Source organism: Falco biarmicus, chromosome 4 (assembly GCF_023638135.1).
Source record: "Falco biarmicus isolate bFalBia1 chromosome 4, bFalBia1.pri, whole genome shotgun sequence".
Lineage (NCBI taxonomy): Eukaryota > Metazoa > Chordata > Aves > Falconiformes > Falconidae > Falco > Falco biarmicus.
The window spans coordinates 3655253-3675369 of NC_079291.1; the positions used below are offsets into that span (position 1 = coordinate 3655253).

General features: G+C 40.1%; 2 protein-coding genes across 7 annotated transcripts in view; one reads left to right on the forward strand and one right to left on the reverse strand.

The window, feature by feature from the left end:
* The window catches only part of TAX1BP1 (Tax1 binding protein 1), a 65783-nt gene extending 52364 nt beyond the window's left edge, over positions 1 to 13419 (forward strand). For all 6 annotated transcript variants that reach the window (XM_056335414.1, XM_056335420.1, XM_056335418.1 and 3 more), the window contains 4 exons: positions 1372 to 1546; positions 1865 to 2013; positions 11780 to 11865; positions 12518 to 13419. In XM_056335414.1, the coding sequence (XP_056191389.1) occupies positions 1372 to 1546; positions 1865 to 2013; positions 11780 to 11865; positions 12518 to 12719 (612 nt within the window). In that variant the 3' untranslated portion in view covers positions 12720 to 13419. The remainder of the gene's footprint in view (positions 1 to 1371; positions 1547 to 1864; positions 2014 to 11779; positions 11866 to 12517) is intronic.
* Positions 13420 to 14680: 1261 nt separating this feature from the next.
* Positions 14681 to 20117, reverse strand: part of JAZF1 (JAZF zinc finger 1) — a 195148-nt gene continuing 189711 nt past the window's right edge. The window contains exon 5 of the mRNA XM_056336513.1: positions 14681 to 17013. Within this exon, the coding sequence (XP_056192488.1) occupies positions 16837 to 17013 (177 nt within the window). The 3' untranslated portion in view covers positions 14681 to 16836. The remainder of the gene's footprint in view (positions 17014 to 20117) is intronic.

Consider the following 20117-nt stretch of genomic DNA (forward strand, 5'->3'; position numbering starts at 1 on the left):
TTTGATAGAACTGTCACACCTGCTGTAGCCCGTTCTGGCCGTGACAGGAGAAACCTTCTCTTACTTGTTTTCGATCAGACAGTGTTGTAGGGTACACAGCATTTCCTATCCTGTTGTTTTGCCTGTCAGTGTCCGCTTATCAGGAGTTACTTGCTATGTTTTCAGGATCGTTTCCAGATCTTTCCTGACCTACTAGTCTCTTTATGTTCTTCCTTCCCCTATTCAAATATCATGAATTGACCTGTGAGACCATGCTTCATTTTTCTGTTACATTTTCAAATATGCATGCTTGTGTGCTTTTTTCCTTGCTGTTTGTTATGTTTTGGAGAGAGATTTCTACTGAGTACCGGTTTTCTTCAGGGTGTTCCTGCAAACTAGCCTTTTGCTCGTGCCCACTATGAAGCTGACAACTTCATGCTCTTGATGTAGAAACCTCTCCCTTTGATTTACATTTAGACTGTAATTTTTTTATAGAGTACAATCTGTGTTTTTTGAATGTAAGAACAAAAAGGTGCCATCTGGGTTAGTCTGCTTTACAGTGCCCCTCGAAACTGTTCTCATATCTTCGGTTACTGCAAGCCACAAACCACGTCTCCACATTGCAGATAATACTGATATTAATTGAAAAAACCAAACATTCCCTTTTCTTCTTTCTGTTCACAACAAGTAGAAACACTCAAAAATTTCAGCTGTTAGTAGTGAGCTGTTAGTAGTGATAGGACAAGGAGCTTTTTGGCTATACGTGGTATAATAGTAATAGAAATATTTTGACATAATAACAGCTAAAAAAACCCCTAATAATTACAAGTGGAACGTGATCACCAAGCAGAATCACAGTGTGTGTGCATATGAAGGACACTGAGCAAAAGTTTGTTTTAACACTCTTTATTCTTAAAATATCTGCCACTCGTGACTTCATCAGGAATTATGTCAAGGTTGTATATATCACATACTAGAATGGTTTATTCTTGAACAGTATGGTATGATAAAAATTTTTTTTAGATGTTAACTTTAAAAACATTTTCACACTGCACATTGTCTTTAGGTGTTATTGTTCATCCACACATTGTTTACCTATTTAACTGACTCTTCTTCATTGTAAAAAGGATGCAGATTTTTCTTGAAAAATGTGGCATTTCTGTTTCTGTAATTTGAATTAACTGGTGACGAAACAAGAGAAAAAATTTCTTTAAGATCTCTTTGCATTTTCTTTGACTATTGTATGTGTGGTATATTTGGCACTAGATCAAGACGAAAATACAGTGGGAAGGTTAGCAGATTTTTTTTTTTAAAAATTAAATAGCTGATAAAAATATCAAACTTTGCTATGGCTCCATAGGTTAAGTACATTTTAAACTTTGCATTATTTAGGAACTTGGCAGGACACCAGGAAATCAAGCTGGAAGGATGATGGAAGGACAGATTTCACAACAGACATTACTTTTTCGCAACCCGTATTCGGAGGAAAACGGACCAGTTCCTGCAGTGCCAAGTAGACTACCAGTATTGCAATATGGAAACCCTTATGCAATTCAGGAAAGAAGAGGTAAGTGAATTCCACTCTCCCCCACCCCATGTAATTTCTCTTTCATTGTTTCAAAAACAATGGCTCATTTAATGCAGATTAAGTACCAACAATCTTTATACTGGTGTACAGAGCCTTTATTGACTGATGAGAATCAATAAAGTGCCTTTATTTTGCTGATGAGAAAGAAACACCTATTGAAAAAGGTAATTTCTATTGTTTTGTATTATCTAAACTAAAAATGTATTTTAAATTTTGACTTTTAAATATAAGGTAGCGCATCTGTAATCTCAAAATACAAACTACTGAACAAAGATGCTCTAATTAATTTTTCTTCAGATGGAGCAGATGGTGCTTTTAATCCTGATGAGATCCAACGACCACCTGTTAGAACTTCCTTTTGGGAGCTAGAAGATGATGTAGTGTGTAGTCAGCCTTCACGCAATCTTAGTCGGCCTGATGGTTTAGAAGATCCTGAGGACAGCAATGCAAGTTACCTTTTTTATTAATTTTTTCTTGATATGTTTCCTAATGAGTAATCAAGAGTTGCACATAGGTTTTCAGTATCTGATAAACCTGATTTATTGTTTGGTAAATCCAGAACTGATGTTTTCTTTTCCCCGAACAATGTTCTAGGTGAATTTTGCTTGCTTTGAAGGAGAAAACACTGCACGTCTGTTGATGATAATATACTTGTTCCCCCAGTCTCTTGAGTTACTGACAGCTTGTGTTGGTATTAGGACAAGTAGCTTCTTAATCTCTTTAAATACTAAAGTAGAAATATCCAAGTAACCTCAACCCATTCTGATTATTTTTTTTTCTCTCCTGTGTGGTAGAATGTGGGCTCAAAATGTAGCCGCTTCTTGTTCATTTTATAGCTGTATGTAGGAACTAAATTGTAACAAAACAAAATTTTAAAGGGTTCTGATGCCAGTATTTTCAGTTAAACGCTGGATGAAAATTTGTATCATATTAGGTGCTTTATTAATCTCTTGTTCTGTCTTTTGGAATTCTGCATTTATTAATTTCAGTTTTGAATGTTTTTGCTGGTAGACATGTATTTGGAAGAGCTAATTGACTTACCTAAAGCTGATTAAACTGAAAGTGACAGATTCTCCCCTTTTTTTTTTTTAGGGCTTTGTATGTTTTAAGTTGGAAATTGGTTAGCTTTTCTTTTTAGTACAGTTAACTAGCACATCCTGTATAAAAACATTGGCTTCTCTAATAAACTGGACTGTATGTCTTCATTTGAACAGGAGCAGACTTACTACTCTTATTCAAAGTACTCTGGCACCTTCAAAAATATTCAACAAGAAATACCTTTCCACAAAGTATTGTGCTCTTTGCAAGTACAGTGGTATCATGACCTGTTTCTCATTTAGTCTAGTTTGCCACGTTTAATTGCTATTAACCTTTGCAGAAACTGATCAGTGTTCAGACAGGCATGATTTTAGCCCTGGTGCTCAGCACCTATAATGGAGAGAAATGTATTTTTCCCTCCTACCTTTTGCCCCCAGTGTCCATTACTGTGAATAATTAGAGAAACTGTCAGAACTTTTGCAGCCTGTCCAAGGTCTAGAATGTGAGCTTAATGCTGTTGCCCACCTTTACTTCACATTTTGCATATTAAATCTGATCATTCTTGATGTAGATATTACGTATGACAAGCTCTTCTCTTCTTTAGTCATCTGCTTCAGTTTAATTAGCAGTGCGTTCTTTCTGATCTATGTGCTTTGCCCTCTTGCAAACCCAAGAGAAGCAGTGCTAGAGTCTTGTGCTCATTTGTTGACACAGCTTGGATTTTTGTAATGAGATGGAATATAACAGACTTAAACAAAGATCAACTTGAGAAAAATTGCCTTTAAATCAAATTATTCATACCTTTATTTTTTCGCTTCCAAATGAGAGACAGTTGCTTGCTCCTCTCAAAAATAGACTGGATGTGTAGTGTACAAATTCACATGGAAATGAGTAGTTGCAGGAAACTTTCTAGAGAGACTTAATAATCTGCCAAAGATAAAACAGTTCTAATACAGTATTTAAAGAAATAACCAGGGAAAATTTTCATATATGTTGGTAACTCAGTATAAGGCGTGCCTGTCATTTATGCAGAAGAAACAGCAAATACAAAGTGATAAATATGAAGAGATTACCGGTTGTTGTACTGGTTTTTAAAATAACCTGTTTAAGATGTAGTTCTTGGCATTCTTAAACCATTGAGATGTAGAGAGCCTTTTGTTGGAGGAGGATTCCCTCCCAGAAGAAAAGGACTTGTAGCCTTGCTTTCTTTATTACCATTTTCTGTCATCTTCCTTTCCATCCTCTCCACGTTCCTATTACTACCTGTTACGTCAGTTTAAGAACTTGAGGGTGTTGTGGTCACTGTCACCACTTCATGGCTGCTTTAGTGGTGGTGTACCTGTGATGAGAAATGTCAGCATTATTTAAGCTGACACATCCTTGAGACCCTGGGCCAGTACTGTGATGCACAGGAGAATGAAGTAGAGGTTGTATACACACAGTGGTCAACGGACTTATCAGATATGACTAAAATAGGCTTTTTTTCAGTCTGTAAGGTAAGAATAGGGAAGTCTGTGCACGCATGTGTGAGAAAAACTTTGTGACTTGCTTCTACAGAATGAAGGCTACAAATGAATGGGAGCTCCTTTCCTTTAGGATATTCATCTAGCCTAAGGGCTAAGTCATCAAACTAGAGGGGGGTCTAGCAAGTCAAGCTTAACCTGCTGTAGTTGCTGTTTTATGTTCCTCTGCAGTTGAGTAACTATATAAAGAATCTCAATGACAGAGGAGAAAACTGGAATGCTTCTCCCAGAGGTGTTTGCTGGATGGAGAATTAGGTATAATTGCTTCAGGCCTACAGACCCCATCTCTGCAGTTGTTACTACCTTGACCGTCTTTCATTGTAAATGTTGAGTTACGCTGTTTCCAACTGCGGCATTGTCTGCCTTAGCACCACAGAAAGAATCGAGTGTCTTTGTGCGTTTTTCCATTTGCATGTTTCCACTTCACATGTTGATAGTCCTTGATTTTTAAAGCCTTTGCTTTCATTGGACCCTTCCAGCACTTAAACTACTTACGCAGCATTATTTGTGCTGTGAATTGACGTGAAGTGGAATACCCATTTTCTGTTCATCTGTACTCTGGCATTAGCTCAAAACAAGAGTCTCTTCCAGTTTGTTCAGATTTTTATTTTGCCTTCTTGCCCCCATTTTTTATTTCTTTCTGAATATTGTTTTTTCCTTGCTTCTGCTAGCTTCAGCCATGTTTGACATGTGGTAGAGGTGTTAGATACTGACTTTCTAATAGGTTTTTTGACAATTGCTTGGGATAAGATAGAGATCTTAATAAATTCTTGTTCTAACAGGCAGCCGACAGCTGGCTCATCAGCCTGATTATGGCTGCAAACTGGTCACTAACCCAAATAAAAAAGAGAACATGAGGTGATGTGGGGGGAGAAGTATCGGAGGGAGTGCAAGGCGAATCCAGAGAAAGTCAGGATTCCTTAGTTCTTTTGTTTCTTGTGTGGTAAAACTTGATTCTTTTAATTGAGCTGAGGGTGTTTTTGTTTGATTGGATTTTTTGTTTGTTTTGTAATGCAAACTTTCTTCATCAGTCTTGTAACAGACTTGTTTGAGATGCTGAGTTTACTTTTGCCTGAAGGCATCTTGTGTTCCTGGGTAATGATCCATTTTATATGCTTTTTGTCTTGTACTGAAAAGATCTAACTCAGGGTACCTAGTCTGCAGTGTATGAAAAAAGGTCATGTTTCTGTTCTGTGTCACTAGACTTGTAAATCGCTTACTGGTATGGATCAACCATAGTTCTGTACGTTAACAGAACGGTGGTTCTCTGTTTCCCTTCCCAATGAAGAAAAACTTGTCAATCTGTTGAGCTAATGTGGCTGCCATCATGTGTACTTTTTAGCAACACACCTCTTTAATCTCAGTGAGCCAGCCTTGGTTGATCTTCCTACCTATCCTAAGGAGGGAATGTGAGACTTTTAATTATATTAATAGATTAGGAGTGTGGCACAAGATGGTAACTATCCTTTTGGTTGGCGATGGGGAAGAAGGGTACCAGCTTAGTCTGTGTTCACTCACTGCTGCTTTCTTACTCCACCGTCAGGAGTTCTGTACACTCCTTAAGAGCATGTTTGGCCTAGTGAGGCAGGGTTTTCTGCATAGCTGTATAGTACTGGATGCAGTGCTAGGGTTTGTTTCGTTCCCAGTTACAGAAGGAAAGACATCACAGATGCCCTGAGCTCACTTTAGGAGGATTATTATCATGCTGAAGTTGTGCATGAATTACTTTCCTGGGGATGCTTCTGTACGTGCAGCTAATGATTTGATCTTCAGTTCTGTGGAGTACAGCTGCTATCTTTGTAAGCCTCTGCAAAGTCGTTTTGTCTTTCCTACTGGTAAGCTACAAACCTCTCAAGCTCATGATTGAGATGGTCCTTTTGCTGAGGTGTTCGCTTCTAATGTGACCTGAACTTGGTTTCCACATTCCGAAGGAGAACACTGTTTGCCCTTACCCCAAGTGTAGTAGGGTTCCCTTTCTGAGTAAATATATTTTTGTTACTGGCCATTATTTTGACTAGTGGTGTAAGATCAGGTGATGGTGATACTCCTGCTATACTGAAACTTATGCTGCCTTTACTGTCTTAAGTTACTTTGAGTTGTAGACCCAAGTAAAGATACATCTGCAGATGTTTCTTTAATTTTTGTTTGATGTTGCTTTTGTGTTCCAGTTTAGTTTCTCCCAAAATTGGGGTTTTTTTTATTGGGAACGGGCACATCCATGTATTTGGTTGACATGACAAAACATCGGTTTTGTGTGACTTGAAGGCTTTCCAAAATTCTTGATAACTTTTGCTTTTGGAACTCGTAGGCTAATTAAACCATGATTTCTGAGAGGGATAAGCTGGTCCACACAGTGGTGATTTTGTGTAGAATAGTTGACCTGCCACCAGTTCCTGCGTCATCTACTCAGCACTAACTTTCCATTTGCTCATGCTCCCATAATTGACCAAAATGTATTCATTTGGAGCAAATAGTTTCTAGAAGCAGGGTATGTATGGGAGAGATCCATAAACAAAACATATTCATATTTTTAATGCTGAAGTGTGAGTTTTAGAACTGTAGTCCTGATTACAGTTGGCAGTAAGCCCAGAATAACTGTCCTGAGACTCTTAAACAATGTTGTTAGTCACAGTAAATTTGTGGGGGATGGAGAGTGTAACTTTTGGCAACTGACAACCAGGTCAGAATATTTTTTTGAGATTAAATCAAAGTGGCCTTTATTCTAGGAAAAAAACCCCAACAAAACATTACACTTTATTTCCCTGATCTTACCCTGTCAGCCAATTACTATCTTTTGTATAGGATAGACATGTAAGGAGCTGTTGGTATCCAGGTGCCTCTTGGGACATCAGCCTGCTGGCAGAGAGGTAGAGAGACTTGAGAGAGTTTGTTTGATATCCCTCCTGCAGCAGAGCTGAAGCACAGAAAGAAAACGTACTTTTCTTCCCAGTTTACCTGCACCATACATTAGCAGTGTGCCTGTTCGTTTATTATTTAAAGCTTATGGTGGGTATCAGTTTGCTTACTGTTGCGTGTTAAAACGATCTGTAGAAATTGGAGAGGGGGAGTGTTCAAGTCTGTGGCTTTTGTACAGTGTCACGCGGCTTTGTTTCTAATTTCTGTTTGGCAATCTTGGAACTGCTTACAGTTGTGATTATGAAAGTAGTACATGAGACAAAATTGGTTAGTTTTGGTAAAACTAGGTGGGTTGCGCTTATTTCTGCCAGTTAATGTCTGGCTTTCCCTTCTTCCTCTTCTAGTGGCACCCCCTCCCCCACCTCCCTTTTTTTTTTTTTTTTAAACCATACTTTATTGTCTAATACTGTATTTTATCTTTATGATTCATACAGTCTGTGGAGCTCACTGTGGCAATTGTAGAGTCAGAGTTACAGCCCAGTCATAATAGTTGTCATGATGTTAAAGGCATATTTTACAGTTCGTTAACGTAATTATGCAAACTTCTAAATTCGGAAGGCCTGGTACTTACTATGCTACATAACCACCTGTGCCAGCCTGTGGGTACTTGATCCCAGACTCTTAAGGACCCGAGGCCACGTATCAACTGCGTTACATCACTGCAGGGCACTGTAGAGGTCTTTGACTAAGTACATGCAGCCACATCCCTAGTCGTCAGTCTGGAGTGCAAAAAAGCTGGCTCTGGGTCTACACGAAGGGCAGGTTAAACTGTCTCTTTCTCAAAATCCTTGGATGGAAGCCCGTACTCCCTAACTTGGATGACTTGCCCGTGGCGTCCTGAGGGCAGGCTGATGTCTGTGCTTAAAGTACAGCATAGGCTGAGCCATGGGGTTCTGGTGTACGGGCAGTTACTGTCAAACTCGTTCGGTAAAGCAGCTTCAACTGGACTTATTTTGGCTTTTGAATCTTCAGGACATGGTTTGTTTTACCATGAGAGAGCGACTGGGTTTTAAATGTTGGGTTGTAAAGCACGTGTAATGCCATTTAGAGTAAAGAGCATATAACTGGTTATACTAGCTGGAAGAAACTGGGCACTGAGTGATTGTGAACGCAGATGAGTAAGATCCGTCCTCTCTTCGTATAGTTCCATTTTACAGGGTACACTTTAGGAGTTTTGCCCATCTGAAATGACAGACAGACAGTTGTTGGAGTCCAGTACAATGGGATATTTTCAGTGTTTTCCAGAAGTTCCAGGTTACCTGAGGGCAGTGCATGAGAATCTTTAGTTATTGGTGATTGTATTCTGTATGTAAAGTTCTCACTGTTAATGTTTGACCGTTCTTTAACGACACGGTAATCTCTGTATGCTCACTATTGATTTGCATTCTTCTTGTTTGGATTAAGCATAACAAAAGGTTAAGAACTGATCTTTCTTTATATACTTGGCCAAGAGCAAAAGTACATCAGACTTTCCTTACCTTAACAGCATGATATCAATACATATTTGGTAATGTCATTCTTCTGTGGTGCACAGTTTGGAAGCTGCTATAAGGAACACACAGTATGACTTTTACAATTAATTGAATTGGGTCATGAGAAAGCTATATCCTTAGGACATACCAAACTTAATGTTACTGTGACATCAGAAAAGCCTTTAGGTTTTGGTGGGGTTTTTTTGGGTTTTTTTTTGGTTTTTTTAAACTGTTAGTTACTTGTCCTTGCCTTTTGGCCAAGCTAGCGGTTACAAGGCAGCAATGCAGGATATAGCGTGTGTGCCAGTGTAGGGGAAAGCATCATATTCCTTTTCAAATCAGTTTTGTGAAAAGAGGAATGAGGAGGAATGTTACATTTTTACACGGCAGGGTATCATGCTTGCTAGAAGCTGAAAAGGCAAGAGATGTAAACAATTTAATCTTGCCAAGCAACCAGCAGTAACCAGTGGGTTTTTTTGTTTGTTTGTTGTTTTGTTTTGTTTTTTTTTTTTTTAAGAAAAATAGGGTGGGTAAAATGCTGAACAAATAACTAAATTAACTAGTGTGAATGATGTGAAAAACTCACCCAACCTATTAACTTATTAAAGCTTTATGTAAGGTGGACAAGCGGTGCTGATTTTTTTTTTTTTTTTTTTTTAAATGGCAAACCTTCGTTTGCATTTTGTTGATTCTAATTAAAACCTTTGGTTTCCCATGGACTGTGGTTGGTAGAGCAGAAATACACATGTGGGGATGCTAAAGCAGTCTGCTTCTGCTGACACAGCTAATATAAATGGATGGAGGGTATGGGTAAGATCACTTCTACTTGAATAATGTGTTATATGAACATATTTCATTTGCCACTCACTCAGTGCATTTTAATCTTTGTGTAATGCCTGCATAAAGACAGAGAGATTTCCTTTTCTGACAGAGAAACTAAAATTTCTGTGGTATTTTAACACTTGCATGGAAGATGGATTACTTAGGAATGATGAGTTCTGTTACAGTTGGGCGTTCAGGTCAGGGGTTTCTCTCAGGCCTGTGTCAAGCCCCTTTCTAAAAGCTGGGTTTTGTTGAATGCATCGATAGTTTGGAATGGGAAAAGACTCACATCTCCATCACGTTAGCCGCGTAATTTAGGTTAATGCCCTTATAGACTAAGCTAATATTTAGCATTGTTAAATCCAGACTCCTTACTCAACTAAAATGAGTAACACTTAATACAATGAATAACCTTTGCATTTGTCATTGGGTTGGCTAATCTGTCCTAAACAAAGCTTACGTAGGGAATTTGAGGCTGAAGAGCCCTTTCACCAGAAAAGTACCTCTTCCACCTTCGTCTTGTAACCAAGTATTAAGTGCTGTGACAAAAATGCCTTGTGTTCAAGTAACTTGAGTGACAATGAAGAATAAGACAGTATTTTCTAGGGATTTAAATATTAATTCAGCCTGTGTTTGTAGTGGAACTTTTTTTTTCTTAAGGAAGGTACATATTGATTTTCTCAGATACGTCCTGGTCTGCTTACAGTCTGGTTGGTACTTAGCAAATCTGTCACGGTTTTGATGCTGTATATAAGCTGTAGCGTTGTAGCACGAGTACTTAAATAGTTTTTCTTCTTTAATACATACATCCTATCTCTTCTGTGATGAAAGGAACAAATAATATTTAAAAACCCATATGGCCTTTTTACTGCAGGTGCAAAGCAAGCAAGTTAGACTGGAAAATATGTCTGTTGCTAGCATCTGTCACAGCCAGCCCTGCTATTTGCTTAATGGAAATGTTAAATGGTTGAAACTAAACAGCTGTTGTCAGGAGAAGGAAAACATTGAGGGAATCTTCCCATCCTGCCCTGTTCCATTAACTCTTCATAAGGACAAAGTATGTTAGCCTAGAAATAAATGTGTTTGAATATCCATATTAGCTATCTGTATGAAACACACAGCACGTATGCTGTTTTATATGGTCCCTTGCACATCCATTTTTGAAGATCAGCTAAATAATTATTAATTCTTGTACGTAAGGTGTTTTTGAAATGAAAAGTATCTAGGAGTTGGAGTTTCAAAAATCTTGCTGAATTTACTCGTATTCCCTCCTTGAAATGAGCAGGTTTTGTGCTTGCATTATCCAATTGCAAAACAGAACCAAGATGCTGTATATATAGTTTGATACTGCACAAAGAATGGGTTTAGAAGCACAGTTCTGACTTTCTTCCTTCTCCTTCGACTTGTGCTGTTTTCTTCCACTGATCGTTTGCTTGCATCACTGTTCTATTTAAATCTAAATTGTAATAATGTCATCACAGAATTAAAAAAACTAACCCTAAAATCAGCAAAATGTAAGTGTGCTGACCCCTTGCTTGTCAGAAGGGGACTCTTGGAGTCCAGTCACTGTAGCAGGTATTCTTCTTTTTTCTGCTTGAGAATTCCCCGCTGCGGGCAGATTTCTTTCTCCTTTTGTGAGAAGTGCGGAGCAGCATATTCCCTCGAGGCCGACCTGCCTTCCTAACCTGGTAGGAGCTCTGAGGCAATCCTGCTCGTCCATCAGCAGAGCGATCCTCATCAGTGCCTGCTGCAGCTATTTATGTGCTGTTAGTGGCCCTGGAGGGAGAGCGCAGCTGACAGAGCTGATGAGAGGAAGCAGCCGAACTGGGCAATTTAGCTGACGTGCCTGACGGCCGCGTGAAACGTGACATGCTCGGCTGGTGAGAGCAGTGTAGGCAGATCACTCGCACCTGACCGTTGGGAGGCAAGCATCTGCATTAAAATCGATGTCTCTTTTCACCTTGCTGAAATTCAAATTGACGCTTTTTTTTTTTTTTTTTTTTTTTTGGAAGGCTGACTTGACATTCTATTGTCTAGTTTATTTTTTGAGTTTCAGCTTTCGATCGAATGCTAGTACGGTTTGTAGTGTGGTGCCCTGCGTTCAGTTCAACACAGGTTTTTCTGTTCCGACTTCACCCCCAGGCGTTAACGGCGAGGTGACCAGCATGTCCTCAGCTCCTGCGCTAGCAGAAGCATTCTGGCGGTGCCGGCACAGAGTTCTGCTCTAGATCCGTGGTCAAAAGGCAGCCTGTGCTTAGCTTTTAACGTTCACAAACCATGTCTCCCTTTTGTATGCTAAAGTGAAACTTACGCTGCAGAGATGGATAAAATTTACCTTTCATTTTATCATGTTTATGCTTGATAGCAGCAATGCATATGGAGGGGAAAAAAAAAAGCTGTTTCTAGAGGCTATTATTTAAAATACGTCCTTTTTTTAATAGGATGACGACAACGCTGCTCCTTCAGCTCCTGATCCTCCAAGTCTTCTCTTGCATGAACGTGGAACGGGTTTCTGCTTTGATTCCAGGTACGCGTTATCTTTTATTGGTCTTTAATGGCATGGATGGGTTTCTATGTAACTGGAGTTTCTTACTCAAGGGCAGCGGAGGGAGATGACAGTTAAGCATTTTCAATCAGTGTTTGTTTTACAGTTAACTGTCAGAGAATAGGCTGGGCGAGGGGGTAGGCTGTTTGTGCTGTACCTTATTTTGATGGAACTTGGACACTTTTTTAAGTAAATGAATGAATAACTTTTGGTTTTTTCCCTCTCTCTTTCCAACCTAATTGTGAACCTAAGTTTAGAGCTTTTATAAAGTGTTATGTTTGCTAAGAGCAAGCATTTATGAGCAGAGTGAGTGGTTTCCCATGAAACTGCTTGGCCATTAAGACATTCACTAGATTTGTATTCAGTGGTAGCTGGAATTATGTCAAAATTATGTCGCTTTTAAAATGCCAGGTTATTTTGGAATTCCTGCGTAAAACTACTTTAACTGTATTGAGCGCTTTCAGCAAAATACATTGAAATTAACTGTAGGATACTTGGTTGAATACAAAGCCTGCTGAAATGTAAGCTTGCAGTAAAGCTCTTGACGTCGGTGGCAGCAGGATCCTACTGCTGTATTTCGTTTTGCAACGACAGATTAACTAAGTTTCCTTTTTCTCTCCACGTCCTCGTGAAGTTTCGACGTGCACAAGAAGTGCCCTCTGTGCGATGTGATGTTTCCACCCAACTACGACCAGAGCAAGTTTGAGGAACACGTTGAGAGCCACTGGAAGGTGTGCCCCATGTGCAGTGAGCAGTTCCCGCCCGACTATGATCAGCAGGGGTTCGAGAGGCATGTTCAGACGCACTTTGATCAGAACGTATTAAATTTTGATTAAATACTTTGTTTTGCAGTGTAGCTTAAAAACCTCACCACTCTGAGTAGTCCAGTTCTGGAACAAAGACAGTGCAGCTTTTCTGTAACAGTGCAAACCTCCGATTAAAAGCTAATTAATATACTCTAACGGGAGCCGTGGTAAGTCGTGGCTGTAAGCGGCTGTTGGGTTATCTTCTTTCTCTACCTAACGTTATACTACAAAAGAAAACAACCAACAACCCCCCCCCCGTGTTATGTAGCTATTTATTTCTTTTCTTAGTAGAATTTGCAAGGACACAGGGATGGCTTGGCCTCAGAAAAAATGAGACCAGCTTCATGATGCTCTTCAGCTACGTAAAAAAAGTGTCCCCGTAACACCTGTGGTTTCTCTCAACCGTGGTAACTGAGACACAATTAAAGATGTAATGATCAGGTGTTTCTCCTAGCAAATTTGTGTAGTTTTTCTTTGAGTAACAGTTAAACTGGAAAGTTACATTACTTACCCTATGAAAATATAGTTTTCTAGCACATTTCTGAAATGTAGATGCATGTACTGTGAGATTACATGCTTGCAACAAAGGAATGGCAAATACTTCAGTTTTACGTGTAGAATGTTTGCCTTGAGGGATAATGTTACATTCAGTAGGTTGTACCTTAAGGCAGTATTTTTGAGTTGAAAGAAACTGCTGTGCTTAAATGTCTAGAAGTAATTGTTTTTTTTTTTTAAAAAAACACCATTGCCATTATGTTGCAATTGCATTTGGTAGAAAATACCGTTATATTTTCACAACTGAATTGTGTTCCTCTTGGCTTAGGGCTTTTAAAACCTTCCACGTTTTAACTTTATGTATTTCTTTCCAGTAAGTAAACCCATGTGTGTATATCTAAATATTTTATATTTACTTTAACTGTATTAAGTAAATCTGCTTTCCACTTGTTGTACAGTAGTCTTGTTACATTAAAAGCAAAATTATTCATGGAGTCAGTGGTCCTTTTTTTCCCACTTTTTTCATTCTGAAGTAGAAAAGAGTTTAAGCTTTACATAAAGTAAATGGCATTCCAGCTCTGTACGACAAACTGTTGCTCACATCGCTGTGTGCTCTTTGTTTGAGAGGGAGTTGGGGATTAAGGCTTTGAGTAGCTTCTGCTGGCTGCAGTTCTCTCGCGAACGCAGGCAATATCCTGCGCGGCGCAGGGTTTATTGAAAACTGCGTGACACAGACAAATGGCGTGTCTGGGGTAGCAGCTACTGCGGTAGCCCTTGCAGAATTGTTAACTGTGAACTTTATGTCAAGAGATGGGCTGAGGTCAAGGCATGCAAGTGCTAAACAAATGTTGTCAGGTTTTTTTTGTCTTACCGTAACTCAACAGCGTAAGAGAACAGGCTGTAAACCCGGAATATTGTTGGTTGTACGAGTAAAGACTTCCGAGATCTCTGGTTGGTTTCCCACACGGGCAGGACAACCTCCGACCCTGAGGGTGCCAGAGCAGGGACTTCTCCCAGGTGTGTGTACGCAGGCAACTGCTGCGCAGGTTTCCCTGTTGAAGCAGCTGTGCCAGGGTGGCCGTTTCGGGACCCTGCCCAGGGAGTTTGCAGGTATGTGACAGAAGCCAGCCACCCCTACCCCATCCTCACTGAATTCCGGTTTTAATTTCTCCTTTTGCAGCGATGGCCACTTTGCTTCTGAAAACCTTCCTTCAGAGGGTTTGCTGCCATTAAGAGGGGGCTTCTGTCGCACTGACACGAGTTTTATCTGGTGCCCTGTTGTGACACTGGAAGAAAAAAGCCTGTGAAGCCAGAAGTCCTTTTGACCGATTAAATCAAAGGCTGCAGCATTCTGTGTAATTTCGTGCATGATGGTGTAGTGCTTAAGTTGCTTCAGGTGTTTACTGAATACGGAGTTCGATGATAGCGAAGTAAAATAGACAACTGAAAGACGATATGCAGCCCAAGAACTTCAGCAACGAGCAGAGCAGTCTTTCTAGGTCAGAGGCAGTTTATTTTAAATGTGATTTGATTTACATTTATAAGCAGCTTTCCCGACAGGAATTCTTTAAGTTGCCTTCAGTTCTAAAACAAACCTCTGTCACTTTCAAACTTAAAGTACTTTGTCCCCAACAAAACATATGAAAATATAATTTAAAGCACACTTTTCACAGACACAGTACAATACATTCACTATACACAGTATAACAAAATAGTCCCATCTTTACCTGTTTAATAATACTGTCACGATGAATAGGTAAATAGAAACTGGAATTTCATTTTTATAGTTGAAAGGAATTTACATGCAACAATGATGTTTTACGACTGTTTAGCTGTTGAACGAACTTACCCAGCCTGTAGTTTCTTGCACTAGGAGCAGAGCCAAAACGTAGCTGTCGGCCAGATCTGTTGCCAAAACCGCAGAAGGTGGGAAGCGGCCGCCTGGGGCCTTGTGTGTACCTCTGGCTCTCATGTCTGGATCATCCTTTAAACCCAGCTGACAGCACTGTACAATGCAACCACGGTCACCTCTAGGATTTGAGCAAGTGATGCTTTATTGAAATTTGGGTGTTCTAAACACTCATTAGGATGATTCCTAAGTGTTTGTTGTAACGAGACTTTTACTCTGCTGGAGGATAGGTAACTGTCATCCTTACAAATTTTTCCTTTAAAGCTTTGGAAAAAAGCCAGTGGGAAAGCTCATTCGTCCTTTATCCGAGCTTTCTTTTGCACTTAAAAGAACAGGAAGTAAGCAAGGCGATGGCTGTGCTGAACACAGCGAGTTCCTCCCTAACCCTCGCCATGTAGGAATGAACACCAAGAATAGCACTTGTGAGAGAAGAATGCTCAAGGCAGGATGGTAAGAAAGAAACGTTCAGGTATGGTCCAGACACGAAGCGCTCTCACGTTGGCTTTTGTTTTAAGTCAGTCTCTGACCACCTGCTGCAAGAAGCACTTAATCTTCAATAAGGCTCGTATGTCATATTTTAGCAAAATTAATCATAAAGCTAAACAGACACTTCCAAGTGGAATGCAGCTACCTGCAATGAGAAGCAAAAAAATGCACAAAGAAAATCTCAAAATACAATGAACGTGAGGGAGAGGCATTAGAAACTCCCTTAGCACAAGTAATAGACCTCCTTAAACCATGCGTGGAATTTTGAATTTTTATTTGCAACCACAGGCACATGCTCGTACAGTAGTTGCAAGAATTGGCAACACATAAAACATTAAATCTGTTGGCAATAGAGAACTACAAAGTGCTTTAAAACTTCATCTGAGATGAAGATAATTGTTTCTCACACACACATAAATTTGCACTTAAGTATTTCCAAGTGTCTTTCTAACAGATAGTTCAGGGGTAAATATTTAGTTGGACTAGGATATTGGTCCTCAAAAGTTTGATGGGCATGAACATAATATGACATCTTGTACAAAAAAAAAAAGTAATTTCTAACACTAACGTGATTGTTTACTAGATCGAATGGTAAGATTTTCAGCATTTCAAGAGGGAGAAAAAAAAAAGATTTGCAAGATAATATAAAATACAGCAAGCACACCTTTTTATGTATGTTATTTAAGTATGAAAATATTTTTAGCATATTATGTTAAACATTCTTTCTTATTTATATTTCCATTACCTAAAAGACTTGCTACTCCACTGATAACTCCGTTATGTAAGGCATGTTAACTAGAGTTTGACGAGGGTGGTATTGGTTTGGTTTTGCACACACAGTGACAGATGCATCAAAAGTCTTCGTCACATTACAATCTCGAACAGATGTCAGTGCCAAGCTCTCCTCTTCTCACTCCTATTCAACACTTCAGTACAACTAAATATGCAATGCCCCCCCCCCAATTTTGTGGGTTTTTTTTGTTGGTTTGTTTTGTTTCGGAGAAAAATGTTCTTTAGAACCTATAGCTTTTATAGCACCTTATCTCAAAGTAATGAAAATGGGTATGATGATTACATGTGCAAATGTACAAAAATCATTAACTCTACAAAGATACATCATTCCAAAATTACAGAAAATTTTAAAGCATGCATTTAATTTTTTTGAAGGGTTGCTGAATGCTTCCCCTGAAAAAGGTGGCTGTTCTCAGAATCAGCAACTGCTGGTGAGGATTTCTTGGCACATTTGTGACCAGCATGTTATTGCTGCATCTTCCTGATAATCTCAGCAGACACGGGGGGATGGAAATTGATTGTGTGGTGCCGCAGGCCCTGAGCTGTCTTGTAACTCTTTCCACAGCGACATTTGAATGGTTTGCGTACACGGATTTGTGTTCTGTGGCCATTCTTGGCGTGGTACTTTATACCGTTCACATTCTGTGAGTGAGAAAGTAAAATGTTAGTGGTCAAGTGGTCTGATGATGGCTTAGCTTCTAGGTAAAAACCGAAAATTGATTGACATTATGGGCAAAGTCACACAAATTGCTAGTAACTCCCGCCAGGTGTTACATGCGTGATACAAGGTGGGACAAGAAGGAGAATAACCTGTGCAGTTCTAACGTAGGAATCTTCCCTGCCCGGGTAGTCCCGATTTTTATGTCCTGCTGTATAGCACTTTCCAAAAAATACCATTTAATGAGCTCACAGACGGATGTTCTTTGCTTCCTGACATTTTTTCATAAAGCATTGACAGATTTTATTCAGAGTCAGTTGCAATTAAACAAAGAATTGGCATGAAGACTCCAGTCACACTGCTTCCAAAGCCGAAGCTCCCCCCCCCCCCCCCCATCATGGTGTTTGTTCCGTTTTGTGTCATTGTTTCTAGAGATGTCTTTAGGCACCAGCAAACTCTGATAGTTTACACATTGCCTCCAAAGAATTAACTGCAGGAAACACTTAAAGAGTTACACAGAGCACACACTTAGAAAATAATGCAGAGAATCTGTCTTCAAAATAGCTATTGTTTGGGAATATTCTACTGCTAAAAGTAGAGCCACGATCTCCACTAGTTTGGAGAGGAAGAGCGAAGGAGGGCACCACAACACACCTGCTGTTACACTAGCAAGGTCAGGAAACTGGCAACACTCTTGCTAGATTAATCAAGAACCTTGCTAAACATACATCAGAATTGTACCCCTGCCCTCCTTTTCACGCATTTCTGGCAAAATGGCACAAGCTGCTGTGAACAACCGCTTTAGGTAGGATTTGTCTTACTGGAGTCTCTCTTATCTGCTTGAATGTTTGGATAAATAAGAAACTGTCCTTCATTAGAGCTTCTCCTAGGAATAAACCAACGAAGATGCCAAGACAGCTTGCGACCGAAAGATACAGCGCCAAGGCTCTACTCTGTCCTCTTGAAAGTTTCCAGTTACGTATCTCGGGGTTTTTAAAAAACTATTTAAAAAAGCTAAAATCAGCTAACAGCCTAGATATTAATTAACCCACTAAATCAAGTTTTAGGGATTTTGTCATTGCTGAACCACTGCCTGCTGTTGCACATAATAAAACGTCCCCTTGGCTCTTTAAGCAACAAGTTGTTTTATCAACACGCAGCTTACAGTAAGCGTAAGCTCCAGCTTGGAGCTTGCAGCAATTAGACAAGATTGGCAACTTATTTAAAAAAATGGGGGGGGGGAGGGGGGGCTTCAGTAAACAGAACAGAGCTACAACTCCTAAAGCTTCAGGAGACTGTATACATCAGAAACCAAACCCCAGAAAAGCGCGAGTTCAACACCTTCAATACCACCCTCCTGCCAACGCTTGCCTTTCTCCTCCCCTACTCCTAACCCGAGGCATTGAGTAAGAATCTCAAGCGGTGTGTCCCGCTCCCACGAGACTGTCCCCCCGTGTCCCTGCTCCAACCACAGCTCACAACAGCAGGAAAAAGCAGCATGAGGAACTTGCAGCTCCCGTGAGGAAGGCAGGGAGGACTGTTACTGCAAGAGAAACAACCCAGTCGCCTGGAGGGCTACAGTGTGCTCATCTTACAATGCAACATGCAGTTCCGTATTTATTACAGTTAACTGCCATGGCAGCCACGCATTTTTAATCTTTAAGCAAAAATAGTTACCTGGTTTCAATCAGAGTTGAGTGTGGTGCTGTTCTAGTCAGAACCCTGAATGCCCAGCGCAGTCTGTACTGCTAAAGTGGCATTTTAGGGCAGCCTGGGTGCCTGGAGAGGTTGATTTGTGAAAACCCTTTACAGAAAAAAATTTAGCCTAAAAATCCACCCTGGAAAAAGGGTATGGTGCAAGGCTGCAAGCAGCTGCTCTACCCACAAATGCAGGTTTCTCTCCTCTACAGCATTCAGGCACTGAATCCTCACTTGAAGTTGCAAATCCAGCCCCAAACCTGTTCTTTACACCCTTAAAAATACCGGACAACTGCGGCACAGCTGTCATCTGAGACGGAGACAAGAATCTTCAGTCTCCAACACAAACCAGACATCGATAGGAGCCTTTAGTGCAGGTTACTTCTGGGTGAAAAGCATGCAGAGGAGGCAGAATGCTGCACCGCCGAGACAGACGGGAGCACAGCAAAGCTACAAATCATCCTTAAGAGCAGTCAAGCGAATTCCCTGTTAAGTAATCTGAGATCCTGAGGCAGCTTTTAGATGGTTTTGCACATCGTCACAACCTGTTGGGGTGAGGGGGCCAGGACTGTCACTGGATGGCATGGGGACTGTCATCGGGCATCTGTCAACATCTAAGTACCGTTAAGGACCTGCACCGGCAAAGAAGAGAAAAGCTGGGGGTGATGTGCTAAACTTTTGCTGCTGCAGTAAAATTTTCAAAACAAAGCTATCCCCAAACCCAATACACATTCTGGAAACTACACAAACCTGTTTAGATTTTTAATGTTTGTAAGAAATCACTTCAAGACACTTTTAAACCAGTATAAACTGCTACAGATGCCATAAATCTGCAATCACGGTTATCCTCGCTACTCCATTCCAATGGCACTCTTCTCCTGACCCAGATTTTTTAATGATCCAGTTAACCTCAGGTACACCACGTGCCTTGATGAAGGGAGAGAAGTACTTTCAGGCAGAAAAATTTAAGGAAATGCTAAACCAGAAACCTATGTGGGATGAATTGGGCCATGGAAGGTTTGAAAAATAGTAAACCACGCAGAGTATGAAGAGTTTGTATAACATGAAATTTGATCTGTACTCCTGTCTAAAAGAAAACTGTTGTTTGAATTACAGTTGATTCTTCAGCACTTTTCCCACTGCTGTAATGTAAACACTTTGTTGTATGTCTGGGCTGAGTTTGTTGAGGTATGGCAAAAGCCACTGCCAAACTCATACATCACTTTTATTGTTCTGGTTACTTAGGTTGCTCATTATTTACTCTCACAAATGATTGAGGAAGAAGATGGCAGCATAGAAGGGCGCTTACAATCTTAAACAGGAGGAAACAATTATTAACCTGGGACCAGATCAGGAAGAGATAGAGAAGTTCAGACTGGCACAGCCTGGT